Source organism: Schistocerca cancellata, chromosome 8, assembly GCF_023864275.1.
Source record: "Schistocerca cancellata isolate TAMUIC-IGC-003103 chromosome 8, iqSchCanc2.1, whole genome shotgun sequence".
Lineage (NCBI taxonomy): Eukaryota > Metazoa > Arthropoda > Insecta > Orthoptera > Acrididae > Schistocerca > Schistocerca cancellata.
Genome location: NC_064633.1, coordinates 361,990,650 through 362,007,741, shown reverse-complemented (window position 1 = coordinate 362,007,741; position 17,092 = coordinate 361,990,650). Strand labels below are relative to the sequence as shown.

General features: G+C 44.4%; 1 protein-coding gene across 2 annotated transcripts in view; it reads left to right on the top strand.

Moving 5' to 3' along the window:
* The window catches only part of LOC126094904 (glutathione S-transferase D7-like), a 238,151-nt gene extending 221,394 nt beyond the window's left edge, over positions 1 to 16,757 (top strand). Inside the window, exons 4-6 of one of the 2 annotated variants that reach the window (XM_049909543.1) lie at positions 5,391 to 5,532; positions 11,544 to 11,711; positions 16,418 to 16,757. In XM_049909543.1, coding sequence (XP_049765500.1) covers positions 5,391 to 5,532; positions 11,544 to 11,711; positions 16,418 to 16,576 — 469 coding nt within the window. In that variant the 3' untranslated portion in view covers positions 16,577 to 16,757. The remainder of the gene's footprint in view (positions 1 to 5,390; positions 5,533 to 11,543; positions 11,712 to 16,417) is intronic. The other variant, XM_049909542.1, reaches the window with a different exon arrangement.
* The last annotated feature ends 335 nt before the right edge of the window (positions 16,758 to 17,092 follow it).

Here is a 17,092-nt window from a genome sequence, read left to right as displayed (position 1 = left end):
TCCAGCTTTCCTACGACAACAGTTGCCACAACATTCTGTAGCCTACATTTCCATACCGTTGTGTATAAAGTCATACAAAACATCAACCACTACTTCCTCTCAGGTAAAAAGGAAAAAAGTTACTCAAAATACAGAGGCCATCAAAACATACCTCCACCATAAGAAAAGTAGAAGAAAGTAAAGGCATTATCAACCGAAGGCTGGTACGAACACCATAGTGCTTTACTGAGCATGGTCCTATTGGAAGTGGTAAGGGTTGCCTTTATTCAGGCCTTTCAAGTGACTGGTCAAACCGATTATAGGGGGACCTGAAGCTTAACGTTTATTCTGGAAAACAGTGCAACTCGCCATTTTTCACATTAGCAAACATTGCCAGATCACAAAACAAGGATAGATACGCATTAGATGAAAATCCTGTGACTGACTGCAAATCGAATAGGAGGCCTTTGGTTTCATAGTCTGCCATATGACCACTAAAGCTCTGAGAAACAAAATATGTCACAACATACAACAACCAGCATGCCAAATTCCTCTCACTACCAACATCGCCGCTGGAAGCCGAACGCAACAAGAATGAACAAATACTTAAAACGATAAATGAAAAGCCACCAGAATATCTGATACGAGTGTTGAATGATGATTCCAATGGGGAATCATCCTGTCGGTGGGAATCAATGAGTCCCTCTTCTCCACTGTTGCGTCTGAAATCGTGGCAACGAGAATAAAGGCAGACGTAAAAAGACAGGATAAAATAGCTCTCACACTGCAGTGGTATCGTAAAGGATTCAGGATTCAGGGTTCATGTGAAGGAATTTAGTTTTGACACAGGGCGGACCCCTGTGCATGTGTCTGCAAGAAACTGGTTTTAAGCTTAGTAAATCAAAGGAGCGCAATAGGAATTCCACAGTTAAATACAGAGGAGAGAGCGGAGAGATAGAAACAGCATATTGAAGGCCTCTACGAGAGAAAGACTTGTCTGGTGACGTGAAGAAGAAGAAACAGGAGTCGACAGGAAACAGGCAGGGGATCCAGTACTAGAATCAGTATTTGAAAGAACTTTAGGAGGCTTAAGATCGAATAATGCAGAAGGGATAGATAACATCCCATCAGAATTTATAAAATAGTTGGGGGAAGAGGCAACAAAACAACAACTTATGTTGGTGTGTAGAATATCTGAGACCCGCTGTACTAAACAGGGACTATGCTGAATTAGCGAAGGGGCTCCAACTGCAAGTGCGTTGAGTTGCTGCCGTCGGCCCTGCTATACCGCAGTGACAGAGAGCATTCGTGGTACGGAGCCGCTAGCGGGTGATGGAAATTATGGACTGATAAGATAAAGAATGTAAATGTTATCCTGATAATCTGCGAGGAAAGGAATATATGGAGAACACCGAGAAGAAGAAGGGATAGGAAGATAAGACATCTGTTAAGACATCAGAAAATAGCTTCCAGGGTATCAGAAGGAGCTGTAGAGGGTAAAATCGCTAGAAAAAGACAGATTAGACTACATCCAGCAAATTATTGAGGACGTAGGTTGCGAGTGCTGCTCTGAGATGAAAAGGTTGGCACAGGAAAGGAATTCGTGGCCGGCGCATCAAGCCAGTCAGAAGGTGATGACTCAAAAAGAAAAGGAGGGAGTAGAGGAGAGACTGCACTACTGCTTACGTTTTTAATTCGATTCTTGATTAAATTTTAAGGGAAGTCCACAACCACGTACCTGTATTCAGAGACAGGACTAAGCAGGGGATTCTCTTGGCTGTTCAACGATTTACCCTTATCACGTCCTCGAGATTCGCTTCCCAAAACAATTTACCACTTTAACGCAGAGTTACATGCAATCTTAACCCTACTGGATCAATAGGAATGTGTTAATACCAGCAAATTTCAAGTTTGTTCCGACTCCCCGAGTGCCCTTAAATGTACACTCCTGGAAATTGAAATAAGAACACCGTGAATTCATTGTCCCAGGAAGGGGAAACTTTATTGACACATTCCTGGGGTCAGATACATCACATGATCACACTGACAGAACCACAGGCACATAGACACAGGCAACAGAGCATGCACAATGTCGGCACTAGTACAGTGTATATCCACCTTTCGCAGCAATGCAGGCTGCTATTCTCCCATGGAGACGATCGTAGAGATGCTGGATGTAGTCCTGTGGAACGGCTTGCCATGCCATTTCCACCTGGCGCCTCAGTTGGACCAGCGTTCGTGCTGGACGTGCAGACCGCGTGAGACGACGCTTCATCCAGTCCCAAACATGCTCAATGGGGGACAGATCCGGAGATCTTGCTGGCCAGGGTAGTTGACTTACACCTTCTAGAGCACGTTGGGTGGCACGGGATACATGCGGACGTGCATTGTCCTGTTGGAACAGCAAGTTCCCTTGCCGGTCTAGGAATGGTAGAACGATGGGTTCGATGACGGTTTGGATGTACCGTGCACTATTCAGTGTCCCCTCGACGATCACCAGTGGTGTACGGCCAGTGTAGGAGATCGCTCCCCACACCATGATGCCGGGTGTTGGCCCTGTGTGCCTCGGTCGTATGCTGTCCTGATTGTGGCACTCACCTGCACGGCGCCAAACACGCATACGACCATCATTGGCACCAAGGCAGAAGCGACTCTCATCGCTGAAGACGACACGTCTCCATTCGTCCCTCCATTCACGCCTGTCGCGACACCACTGGAGGCGGGCTGCACGATGTTGGGGCGTGAGCGGAAGACGGCCTAACGGTGTGCGGGACCGTAGCCCAGCTTCATGGAGACGGTTGCGAATGGTCCTCGCCGATACCTCAGGAGCAACAGTGTCCCTAATTTGCTGGGAAGTGGCGGTGCGGTCCCCTACGGCACTGTGTAGGATCCTACGGTCTTGGCGTGCATCCGTGCGTCGCTGCGGTCCGGTCCCAGGTCGACGGGCACGTGCACCTTCCGCCGACCACTGGCGACAACATCGATGTACTGTGGAGACCTCACGCCCCACGTGTTGAGCAATTCGGCGGTACGTCCACCCGGCCTCCCGCATGCCCACTATACGCCCTCGCTCAAAGTCCGTCAACTGCACATACGGTTCACGTCCACGCTGTCGCGGCATGCTACCAGTGTTAAAGACTGCGATGGAGCTCCGTATGCCACGGCAAACTGACTGACACTGACGGCGGCGGTGCACAAATGCTGCGCAGCTAGCGCCATTCGACGGCCAACACCGCGGTTCCTGGTGTGTCCGCTGTGCCGTGCGTGTGATCATTGCTTGTACAGCCCTCTCGCAGTGTCCGGGGCAAGTATGGTGGGTCTGACACACCGGTGTCAATGTGTTCTTTTTTCGATTTCCAGGAGTGTATTTAACGAATGTACTCAGGAGACAAATAAGCCCGTAACACCCAGGTCTGTTCATCGCCTGCAAAGGACGGGGCTGTCATTCTCACGGGTAGCAGAGCACAAGCAGATTGACAAAAATGAACTGGCGGATGTTGCATCCATGGACACGTCCAATCTAAATCAAGTGGATCATTGTGCTGCCCCCTACGTGCTATGCCCTCGTATTTTAAGCAGGGGTATGTATCCATGCGAAGAAGAGTGACTGGAAGTGAGGGACAATAATTTGCTACTGGTGAAACCAACTACTAGGCTGCGGAGTAACTCCTTCCGGCCACTAAGGGACATGAAGTACTTCTCACTCCACTTCGGATAGGGCATAGTCTGATGACACATGGATTCCTGTTCCGGACGGAGAACTCTCCAACATGCGTTGATGGTGACGTACAGATTTCAGTACACATCATAGATAAACGTACACTCTCAGGCAAAAAAAAAAAAAAAAAAAAAAAAAGTACTTACCACGAAGGAATTACCCGAATGGAAAGGAAACTGGTAGATGTGATGTACATGCGCAGCAAACAAATGATTACAATTTCTGAAAAATTGGTTGATTTAATCAAGAGACAGAGCTTCTCAAATTGAGCAGGTCAACAACGCGTTAGTCCATTCCAGGCCCTTTGCAAGCAGTTATTCGGCCTGGCATTGATTCGTAGAGTTGTTGGATGTCCTCCTGAGGGATATCGTGCCAAATTCCGTCCAAGTTGCGTGTTAGGTCGTCAGCATCTCGAGCAGGCAGTTATTCGACTGGGCATTGATTGGTAGAATTTTTGGAAGTCCTCCTCAGGGATATGTTCCAAATTCTGTCCAATTGGCACGTTATATCGTCAGAATCCCGAGCTGGTTGGAGGACTTGCCCATAATTCTCCAAACATTCCCAGTTAACCTTGCTGGCCAAGGTAGGATTTGGCAAGCATGAAGACTAGCAGCAGAAACTCTCACCGTATGTGGCCATGCACTATTTTGTTGGAATGTAAGCCCAGGTCCGCTAGCCATGAAGGGCAGCAGAAAGAGACGTAGAATATCATCGACGTATCGCTGTGCTGTAACGGTGCCGCGGATGACGGAGGGGTCCTGCTATGACCCCTAAGACAACCACTCCTAGTTATCAGGCCGTATGGCGCACCACAGCTAGGTTGGTGTCCCGCTTCTCTCCGCTGTCCGTCTCCAGGCGCGTTATCGCTGATCATTGGGGCTCAGTTCGAAGAGGGGCTCATCACTGAAGACAATTATATTCCAGTCAATGAGATTTCAGGCCGAACATATTTTTCGAGACGCTCCTGGACAGTGGTGGAATAACCTGACTGTTGTCCACCACACGGTCTGACAACCAGTACTCCTCTCGTTGTCATCCGCGGCACCATCACAGCATGACGATACGCCCTTCATCGCAAGTCATCCTGGGCTTACCATTTCAGCAAGATAATGTACGTCCATAAACGGTGAGGGTTTCTACTCTCTAACGCGTCAGTTGGCCAGAATTTTGCACGATATCCCACAGGAGGACATCCAACAACTCTGTCAATCAATACCAAGCCGAATAACTGCTTGCATAACGGCCAAAGGTGGACCAACGCATTACTGACTTAATCAGTTAGGGAAGCTCTTCTTCTTCAATATATCATCGAACTTTTCTGAAATTTTAAACGTTTGTTTCCTTTTTGTTTTTAGGCAGGATGAGTGTAACGTTGCTGTCAATTAACACACTGCCACACTAGCTGTCAGAAATGAATTACTGTAATGATGTTTTATTAATGTATTCTAAATAAAGCAAGAAAAATACATATATGTGCTTAAATTGGCAAGACCATTAAAAATTTCATCAATGATAGAATAGTATGTGCTTCAGCTACGCCTGATTAAATTAAATTTTAAAAAAGTATCCTTCTGTATCAGTTTAGGGACAGTTCCGAAATTTTCCCAACATTCATACTCTATGCCGAACCGCAATGCATTTCTACTTGCCAGCTTTAACCTCAAGTTGCTGATGACGCCTTTACTTGCGGCAGCCACGCAATCGCCACGTACCTGGTGTCCAAGTACGGGAAGGACGACTCTCTGTACCCGAAGGATCCTGCCAAGAGGGTGTTGGTGGACCAACGACTTTACTTCGACGCGACCACGCTTTTCCCTCGTCTGAGAGCCACTACTGTGAGTATCTTTGCAACCACTTCCAACACGCAATTACACAACTATAAACGTTTCGAATTATGTCATTGTAACAACTCCACTTGAAACTTTCCGGCTTATAGGCCTTGGTCGACGTACTTGTGGACTGGCTTATTTTGGTATCACGAAAAGAAGTGTTAACTCCAGTCTGATTGAACACAAAAGGAATTGCCGCCTGGGAGATACGGATAAATCAGCCGTAGCGAAACATGTTTACCAAGAGGGTGATCATGAAATAAAATTCTTTGAGACGAGCATCATATAGAAAACATCGCATTATCATGCACGCATTTGTAGAAGAGCTATAGAGATTTATAAACACCGTAATAATTTTAACAGAAAAGAGGAAAGTGGTAAATTAAATAAAATTAGGATTTCAACGTTACAACCGTAAGAATGACGATCGATTACTTTCAATCGAAAAAGTTGGCAATACCAGATATATTGTCTTAGCCGACGTCATGTGATGGACTGTGGTGCCCTCTACACAGCGTATATATTCGGCGCTCCCTCGAATTCTGGTCGCAGAATTCGCCGCTTTACGTCTGAAGACGTCTCCCGCTGTTGGAGATGAAACGTTAGGAGAAAGTTTTGTACATCGACCACGGCCCGGAAGTTTCAAGTGAAGCCAGTACCGGCCGTCAAAGCCTACATTGTATGATTGTAATAACTGATTATACATCGTGAGCAATAAAATTAGCTGGGGGCGGAGGGGGGGGGATGAATGGATGAATAGAGAGAGAGAGAGAGAGAGACTGGAACTGTTGGGCGTGGGACATAAATGGAATGTTGTCAGACCTTCTTTTGGCCGTTGGCGTGGCAGTCGACCACAACATTAACAACATGCGCTCTTCCTGAGAATTTCCTCGGAAGCTCATCACTGTCAACTGATGCATGGGCTCCTGAGTTAACTATAAGTTAGTTCATGGGCTGTCTAAACGTGAATTGGCTGAAATCGTTCGTTAATTAGCCGACAGTACTGCGTGAAGTAGATATTTTTGTCAGCTTTGTTACTGTTTTGACGTAGTTGCTGCAGTCAGGATAATTATTTATAGGACTCTTTCAGTCTCGATTACGAGCAACATTTAACTGATCTTTACCTTCGTGCATAGCGGACATCCTCTGAGTCTCGATGCTAATACCTTGCACCACCACCTCTAGCCTTGATAGCTGCCTCATTTCGGAGACGAAGAGAACCCACGAGTTTCTTATGGTGTGCCATATCCATCTGAAACCCCTCACTGGTGATTAGAACCCTGCAAAGATATCCTCGTGGTGCAAAATCTCCGTGAAAGTTTCTCATTTTAGCGACGAGTCCTTACAAAACGGTATAGATGACGTACTGTATAATTGGTCATGCCATATCACTCAAAATTGTGCAATTTAATCCCTTCCTGGATTATTTTAATGCGCCGGCGAGTGGGATTTCCTCAAACCTGTTTCTGTGATTCTCTCGTTAACGTGTCCCTCGAACCTGTTCAAGCAGCACATTAGATTTTTGGAAGACGAAAACAGGCAACCTCTGATTATAAGACGAAGTTCGAGTAGCCAATCTATTTGAAATATAAGTCTCAGAATGCCACTAAGGTGCACTTATTAGAAACACAGTAAAGCAAATTACAGTAGTTCAAAAGAAAAGCGCCTTTTGCATGCTGCATGTTTTTTTTTTGAAGAGGGCTATTAGGAAAGCAATTTCCGATCGGTCGTGAAATGGAAACCACTGTGAAAACACAACACTTTTCACAGATGTGTTGGGCAGTGTCTCTAGTACGCCCACCGATCGCGTTGCGTCGCTCTTTTCATTTCTGAGCACATAAAGGTGCCTAGAAAATAGTGTCATACGAGGGCCCAGAGAGAAATTTTGCCTGAAGCTATGCAGCCCACGTAACATAACTGTCTAGCATTTTCTTCTTCAAGACAGTTTTCAGCAGCATACTGCAGGGGCAATGAAGATGCTCTTGCAGCGTTTCTGATGGAAAGTGTTTGATCACCACAGTACAACCTTTAATTGGCTCTCTCTGAGTTTCATCTCTGCTCACATAAACCGCTGGCTGTGAAGACAACATTTAGGTACAGACAACGAGCTGCAGACCAGTATAGAGAATTGGTGGACAGCACTAGCGGTTGCCTTGTATGATGATGGTATTGGAAAGTTCCTACAACGCAACGACAGATATCTAAGTCGGAGCGGCGACTATGTAGATAAGAGCTGGAAGTTGTAGCTAACTGTTGCAAATAAAACATTTTTGATTTTCAGTGGTTTCCATTTTGTGGAAGATGGGTCATATAAAGACCATAAATGCTTAAGACCTCTTAAAATAGATATTTTGCTTTAACATGTATGTGACATCATTAGTAATGATAGCCTAACCTGTATAAGATGTAGGGCCTACCTTTCCAACAGTAGCCTATTTGCTTCTCCCAGAATATTTCTCGCCAGTAACTGTCAGTTTTTCAGGACTAACCAGACATAGCACAATTTGAATGTACGTCTACTTTGATCAACTGCTCGCTTTTACTTTTGAATTTCATTTTGTGGTTTTCAAAGAATATGTGTCTATACATGCTTTGTGATATACAAATCGTTAGTTAATTAGTTTTATGTTCCATGTATCATTTGCACGATAAATCATAATTATATGGAACGAGTCATTATAATTATATTGACATCAATTTTTTTTTGTAAGTATGTCTCATGCTACTCTGCTATGTATCAGGCGTGTTATATCAATGGGTGAGTAATCAAAACTTTTGGTTGACTCATTGTGAACCCCTGTTCGTGCTACAGACTACCTTAATGTGGCGTAATGAATGTCATTTTTTCTTCTAGTATTGTAATTATTTACATCATTGTTCCCGTTGAAGTGCAGTAGATTTACAGCAACCTTCATGAGTGAAAAATAACCTGTGAAAAAACTCACGCACACATGACAGCTGTTTCCGGCTGTTCTAGTCAGAATCCTTTTTGAAAGGAGAGGAAATATGAACAATTTGAATAATTATAGGCGACAGGGATTTAGGGCAGCAGATGGTGCCCCAACAATCCGCGGCTACGTATCCCTGTGTTTTGCGGGGACGGGGCCGTTGATTCTGTGTGGCTCGGATGTAGGAGCATTTGTGATTTGGAAGGCAAATAAAAACTCAGGAAAGAAAAGAATGGACACTGAGTAAAGTAAGGCAAATCTAAAGTCAGATGACAGAAATAAAACCACTACAATAAAAGTAAATAGTTAAACAATAATTCATGTATACAAAAGAAAATATTGCTTGAATTGCTCCACTTAAGAATGAAATGTGATTCCTTTAAGCTTTAGATTACGATAGGATCGATTGGTACACGCGTAAACAACGCAAGCTGGCATTTTTGATGAAACAGCCACGTCCTCACACAATCAATGCACCCAGCACTGTCGAAACTTCGCATGGGCACGTCTCAGTGACGTCATGGAGAAGGTTCACCGCTGTGAACCTGATGTTTTGGGCTAGTTAAGATACTGGACATCAGCTTCAAGCTCGTGACGTACAGACACCCTTCCTATTTTACCTCCATGTTTCAGCCGTTCACGATTCTAGGTAACAAAATAATGAGCAACGTTAACGACTCTGAAGGGTAACACTCCTTTCGCAACAATTCCCGCAAATGTGACGTCATTTTGACGGCACACACAATATGACGACGGCATGATCGGCTATCTGCTTTCCTTAGCATTCGATACCCACCTCTCTCAAGATCTCATGCGCGCGTACTGGAGATTTATAAAAACACATCATCCTTGAAACGATATCTTACAATTATTGCTACAATAAAATGTCACATAATGATTTACCGACGATTAACGCCCTCATATCAGAGTGCTCTCTTAGGAGTGAGTTATTGTCATCAATAATTTACAAATTAATAATGAAACACACCTGTTTTATAATTTGCAGTATGCCGTTTCAATGTAACGGAGCATTGAAAATTTATCGGAAACACAAGATCATTAAATGTCACTTTATAACGTATCAACGATACAAGCCTTCAAGATAAAATATGATAACCAAGACGGGGATAAACATCGCGTGGTTAAGTGCAAGGGGAACGAATACCGTTGTGGTTGCTGGAATCGAAAGTTGTTGGTTCGCATCCCATTGCATGCATTCATTTCTTTTTTTTCATGTTAGCGTTCTCCACATGCTCTGTTACTTTCTTATGAGCGTAATACAAGTATGTTCTGCAATGTTGGATGTTATTTACATTCAGTCTGATCTGAGAACGAAGGTGAAATAAATACACTCCTGGAAATTGAAATAAGAACACCGTTAATTGATTGTCCCAGGAAGGGGAAACTTTATTGACGCATTCCTGGGGTCAGATACATCACATGATCACACTGACAGAACCACAGGCACATAGACACAGGCAACAGAGCATGCACAATGTCGGCACTAGTACAGTGTATATCCACCTTTCGCAGCAGTGCAAGCTGCTATTCTCCCATGGAGACGATCGTAGAGATGCTGGATGTAGTCCTGTGGAACGGCTTGCCATGCCATTTCCACCTGGCGCCTCAGTTGGACCAGCGTTCGTGCTGGACGTGCAGACCGCGTGAGACGACGCTTCATCCAGTCCCAAACATGCTCAATGGGGGACAGATCCGGAGATCTTGCTGGCCAGGGTAGTTGACTTACACCTTCTAGAGCACGTTGGGTGGCACGGGATACATGCGGACGTGCATTGTCCTGTTGGAACAGCAAGTTCCCTTGCCGGTCTAGGAATGGTAGAACGATGGGTTCGATGGCGGTTTGGATGTACCGTGCACTATTCAGTGTCCCCTCGACGATCACCAGTGGTGTACGGCCAGTGTAGGAGATCGCTCCCCACACCATGATGCCGGGTGTTGGCCCTGTGTGCCTCGGTCGTATGCTGTCCTGATTGTGGCGCTCACCTGCACGGCGCCAAACACGCATACGACCATCATTGGCACCAAGGCAGAAGCGACTCTCATCGCTGAAGACGACACGTCTCCATTCGTCCCTCCATTCACGCCTGTCGCGACACCACTGGAGGCGGGCTGCACGATGTTGGGGCGTGAGCGGAAGACGGCCTAACGGTGTGCGGGACCGTAGCCCAGCTTCATGGAGACGGTTGCGAATGGTCCTCGCCAATACCCCAGGAGCAACAGTGTCCCTAATTTGCTGGGAAGTGGCGGTGCGGTCCCCTACGGCACTGCGTAGGATCCTACGGTCTTGGCGTGCATCCGTGCGTCGCTGCGGTCCGGTCCCAGGTCGACGGGCACGTGCACCTTCCGCCGACCACTGGCGACAACATCGATGTACTGTGGAGACCTCACGCCCCACGTGTTGAGCAATTCGGCGGTACGTCCACCCGGCCTCCCGCATGCCCACTATACGCCCTCGCTCAAAGTCCGTCAACTGCACATACGTTTCACGTCCACGCTGTCGCGGCATGCTACCAATGTTAAAGACTGCGATGGAGCTCCGTATGCCACGGCAAACTGGCTGACACTGACGGCAGCGGTGCACAAATGCTGCGCAGCTAGCGCCATTCGACGGCCAACACCGCGGTTCCTGGTGTGTCCGCTGTGCCGTGCGTGTGATCATTGCTTGTACAGCCCTCTCGCAGTGTCCGGAGCAAGTATGGTGGGTCTGACACACCGGTGTCAATGTGTTCTTTTTTCTATTTACAGGAGTGTATAAATAAGAAAACTTCAAGTGGAATGACATAACTAGTCGTTTGATGCGCGAAGTTTTTAAGACACGTTATTTCAAAATGATTTACCGTGCAAACGTATCACCAGACATCGTAGTTATCAAGTCAATAGTTCAGTTGTCAGAAATGGATTCACAATAACCTGTCGGTAAATTTTTGATGTTACGGCAAAGAAATTACTAACTGTTCCCCCGTTTTGCCTAACGCAGTATTCTGTATTTCTTAACGCATCTTACAGTTAACAAGTTTTCCTCAAATGTCATCATGTCATGTTATGCAGGCCCCTTTGATGTTCCTGGGAAAAACTGACGTGGAACCGGACAAGAAAGCTGCAATATACGAGGCACTGGGTATCCTGGAGAAGTACCTGGAGCCCACTGGATGGGTGGCTGGAGACCACGTCACGGTGGCCGACATCGCGTGCGCTGTGACTACGGCCACTCTGCAGGTGAGCTGATTCTGGTTTCCTACGGGCGTTGATCAGTGGTGATAAAACCATTAGCGGAGAAAGATAACTAATGATCTGGAGGGACCGTTCTTTTGAAAGAACACAATTTTGTTTGTTGGAACCCAAATATGTTTCACCACTGTAGTAGCATTATCAGTGAGCTTGCATTTATTTCTTTTGCAAGTACGAGGGTCGCCCAGAAAGTAATGCACAGCATTTTTTTTCCTTCAACAATCTTTATTGAACATAATGGGAATTATACACACGAAAAAATTATGCTTTGTCTACACACCCTATTTTTCCACGTAATCTCCATCTCGTTCTATGGCCTTCCTCCAGCGCGAAACAAGGGCATGTATGCCGTGACGGTGCCAATCCTTGTCCTGGTGGCGGAGCCAGTGCTTCACTGAGTGAATCACCTCCTCATCGTCCTCAAGATATCTTCAAGGAATGGCGTCCCTTAATGGCGAATGACAACATCATCTCGCTGCAACATCTCAGGTGCGAGAGCCCCGGATGGTCTCCCCGACTGCTGCAAACCGTGGAGGTCCGCCGAACCGCCTTCTGATGATCTCACCCGCCGTGCCCAGCGACTAACTGTACTTCTGTCGACAGCAGACGCTCCATAGACTTTGCACCAGCGTTTGTGAATATTCCCCACAGTTTCTTTCTCTGCAGTGAGAGATTCAATGATGGCACGTTGCTTGTAACGCACATCACCTACAGACACCATTTAGAAACTGTCCTGCAGCTACTCTATCTGTCGGAAGTGACGGAAACTTGGCGCGCTCACTCAGGAGACTTCAAATGATACCTACGTGATGTTTCGCATTCGTAGCATTGTTTTCAGCTGAGAAAAAAAAATGCAATGCCTTACCTTCAGGGCAACCCTCGTATAATGATACAAAACAAGAGGTGTGTGAGAGAAGTAATGAGATTCAGAACCACTGCGAGCGATCTGGCAACACTGTGTTGATCTACTTGCTTACATCTGTGTTCAGTCCGAGTTTCAGCTCTGTATAGCCATCACGTGATTTTTGAGAGCGCCATCAGTGAAGCTGTGTTTTTGTTGTGTGTTACGAAAAAGGGACAGCGGAATGTAGAGCAACGTTATGCTATCACGTTTTGTGTTAAACTTGGGGAATCCGCGAGTGCGACCTTTGAAATCAATTTGGAAGGCCGAGAACACGATGAAGATGAACCTCTCTCAGGGAGACCTTCAACTTCAAAAAGCGACGAAAACGTCGAATGTATGCGAGCTCTTGTGAGATCAGACCGACGTTTAAGAAAAAGGATGATGGGTGACCAGTTAAACACTTTCGCCGTACATTAAATTTTGTTGGAAGTTTCGCACATACGAAAGGTTTATGCCAAGAAGCTGCCGTAAAACCTCACTGAGCAGATGGACAGTTGAAGAAATGTGTACGTTGATCTTCTTGAGAGGAGTACCAATGACCATGAATGCTTCAGTCGTGTGATCAAAAGTGATGAAACCTGGATTTTTGAATACGATCCTGAGACAAAGTGGTGAATTGAGGATTTGCTCGAATGAGTAAATCAAAGATGAAAGCAAATATTCATTTGCTGTTTTGACTGTAGGGGTATCGAGCATACATAATTCGTTCCTCCAGGACAACCTGTCAACCAAATGTTTTACAAAAATGTCCTTCATAGGCTCAAGAAAAGGATGAAATGAGTACATTACAGGCAAGTGGGTGCTGTATCAAGAGAACGCCCATTGTCACAGGGCCCTTCCATCAAGGAATTTTTGGCGTCAAAAGGCACTGCTGTTGTACCACTGCCCCCCTATTCACGTGATCTGAGTCCTTGTGACGTTCTTCTTTTCCAGAAATTGAAAAAGTCTTAAAAGGATATCATTGTGGGACTCTGGAGAACATTTAAAAGACTATGACCTGCATGTCAAAGGCTGTACCAGCTGAAGCCTTTCAGTGCTGCTACCAAGACGGGGAAAGACGACTCCACCGGCGTGTAGCTGCCGAAATGAGCTTCTTTGAGGGAACAACATTGTTGTTTGCAAAAATAAAAACTTTGGTAGAAAAGAGATCAGTCTAATAATTTTTCCTATACACCTCGTATGTGACTCTAGAATTCGTGGACACTAAATTTATCGCTATTGTTATCTTTAGCAGTAACTTGTTGTTTCTGTGCAACTCCCCAATTACTACGAGGTCGTGTTAAACAGTAATGCTTCTGAATTTTTTATGTGAAACCTCTGAATGCTTTTTAAATAAAACAAACTTTATTGACGTTCTATATCCTCGTTCTTCATGTCTACGTATTTATTTCTCAACATAGTCATCCTGGAGGCGAAAACATTTCATGTGCGTCGGTGATCCTTTATGGAGGAGCTCTCTTGTTTGCGGGGTCAAAATGGTGAATTCAGCTTTCATCATCTGTCACATTCTTGTCAGAGAACCCATCAACCTCACGCTAAAAATTCAGAAGAGATTCATGAAATGTATTTGCAGTTGCAAATACGAACAACCATCTGCTATATAAGGGAATGACAACAACGAAAATTTGTGCCCTACCGGGTTTCGGACCCGCATTTCCCGCTTTACGCAAGCTGTCACCCTAACCGCTTTGGCTATCCACACACGACTCACGGCCCGACTCAAAAGTGCCATATGTCGTCGTTCCTGCAACATCTCCTGCACTCCTACACTCGTTATGTAACTCCCGTACAGGGTAGGACGTTTTAATTCAAAGTCGCTGCCTGGAATCGGCGGATAAATACGACATTGCAGTGCCTATGTTGTTAAGGAAAACAATGCAATGTCCGGATATCCATGCGTGTATGTTTTGTGTACCGCAGTTCTGTACATGGTCTCGTGATATGCCACACTTCCCTGAGAACTCTATCTGTGTTATTCGATGATTTTCTCTGATTAGTTCATCAACCTGATTCCGAAGAGCCTCGCTAATTGCCGTACGCGGTCGTCTATTATTACTCCGAGCTCTGTCACAGACATTGCGGTTAGCTCCACCGGTTCCTTCATTACAAGCATGAAAGAACCGAACATCACACATCACTAATGTCGATACAATCACCGCCTTGCACTGATTCCATCCTTCTCAGTCAGAGACCCGTTTTCTGCGGATAGCAACTCGGTTACAGCACGCTCTTTCTTACGCACCGTCTTTGTTCGTCACGCACCGCCATGTTACATGCTACAGTTCGTATCCCCCTTGCGGCAGAAAGCTGAAATTTGGGGCAGCGAAGCGGTAAAGTTGACCAAGCATGATACGTAATATCTCAACCGAATTGAGAGACGAATAAGAAATAAGGAGGCATTGCTTTTCAGCACACCCTTGTACACTTTCAATTAGCGACACGAAATCGAGTGGAGTGAAGTGAATCTGAAAGCCAAAAAAATGGTTCAAATGGCTCTGAGCACTATGGGACTTAACTGCTGAGGTCATCAGTCCCCGTAGAACTTAGAACTACTTAAACCTAACTAACCTAAGGACATCACACACATCCATGTCTAAGGCAGGATTCGAACCTGCGACCGAAGCGGTCGCGCGGTTCCAGACTGTAGCGCCTAGAACCGCTCGGCCACCCAGGCTGGCTCTGAAAGTCAGTCACATTACGTAATTCACAATCAATATTGCTGTGAAAGATTTTGAGCACAATGTTACAGAACACTGCTGCAGTTCCACAGAAAGCGCTAGAACTAAAAAAATTAAGTTCAGTGTTAGTTTCTCCTTTTTCAGAGGATGTGTTGATTCTGTAATTGTTTGTTTACTTAATGAAAATTGCCCCAGTTGCTGCTGAGAACACTGCGTCTGTAACCTCGCCCTTCCTAATTGGCTTCTCGGATTGCAATATAATTGACCCTGATCGCATATGCCTAATGACATTTCACAATGAGTGAGGCTATCGTTACCGAAGGAAAGTAACGCCGATTAGTAGGAGGAAGGCGTACAACAGATCCTATTGAAGGAAGAATGTATTCTAAACCTAATTTAACTACTGATAATTTTGCAATTGCTCACCGACCACACAGAGGGGAAAAATGGGTACAACATAATATTTAATATAAAAAATTCTGATTAACAGAAGCAAGGATAATGAAATGATCGCCAACCCACTAGGGCAATGACTATCCAAAATCCTAGGAAAGGTAGTGGCAAACAAAATTAAGCAAATAATCACCCATGTGGCAGCCAAAGGTATTCATGATTTTCCACAACACTACAGTTCATGACAAAAAAATCTGAAATACAAAATTTAGAAATTAAATTCAAATTAAGTTGCTAGTTAAACAAATGACTGGCTGTAAATAAAACTTGGTTACTTAAGAAATGACTTTCAGCAACCTCAGTGTAACATAAAGCAAAATTTGGAAAAAGGAAAGCAATTTATTTTTAATTACTGAAAGATTTCTGAATCTATTTCACTGCTATTGTCTCATGTACTCACAATTCACTGATTTCATCTCCATTGATTTCATTTAGTAAATCTAATTCAGTTGAGAAAAAAATGAAATTTTAGTTTCTTCTCTAAATGAATTACTAGTCAGTGCATCGGAATTAATTAACCATTGCAACAGCTTGGAAATATATTGTAAAGATTTTCTGCAACAAAAAACCACTGTAACATTTTTGTTTCAATTTTACAAATATTATAACAATATGTTGGTTGTTAAGGCATAGTGACATAGCTACTTTTTGTTTTTCAGGCAATGGGAGTAGTACTTGATGCATACCCAAAGATAAAGGAGTGGTTGCAACGATGTAACAGTAACATACCCCACTTTGAAGAGGAAAATAAGGAAGGATTGAAGGAAATCGCTGAAGCCATTAAAAGCAAAGTGACTCATAACATATATGCCCCATGACCATGAGGCTTCAAATATCAGAATTTGAAAATCAGCTACTTAACTGTATAACTGGTGTATTTCTTTGATTACAAATTGCTTACTGCCTTTTTCTAGTGCATATTTTCTTGCTTCCAAGTTTTGTTTTCATTGTTCCATTTTCTCATGCTTATTAAAAGAAAACAGATCACTGGGACCAAAATGATTAGCATAAACATATTTTTAATGAAACTCTGTGACACTAAAATCTATGTATGACGAATAAAAAGTAGATTTATCATTCTTACCATACTATACAAAAATAAAGCAAGGCTGGGATGACACATGAAACTGATAATGCTAAATTTATTATTGTTATTAGTAATCATTGGATGTATAAGCTCATTTAATGAGGTATTTTCTGATAGTAATTCCTTCTCAGTTGCTGAATAATTTCTCTAAGTTACACCTTTCTTTAATTATGCAGTGAGTGGTTTTTCACTATCCACAAACCCCTGGACAAATTTTTGGTAATAATTAACCAACCCAATTAATGAG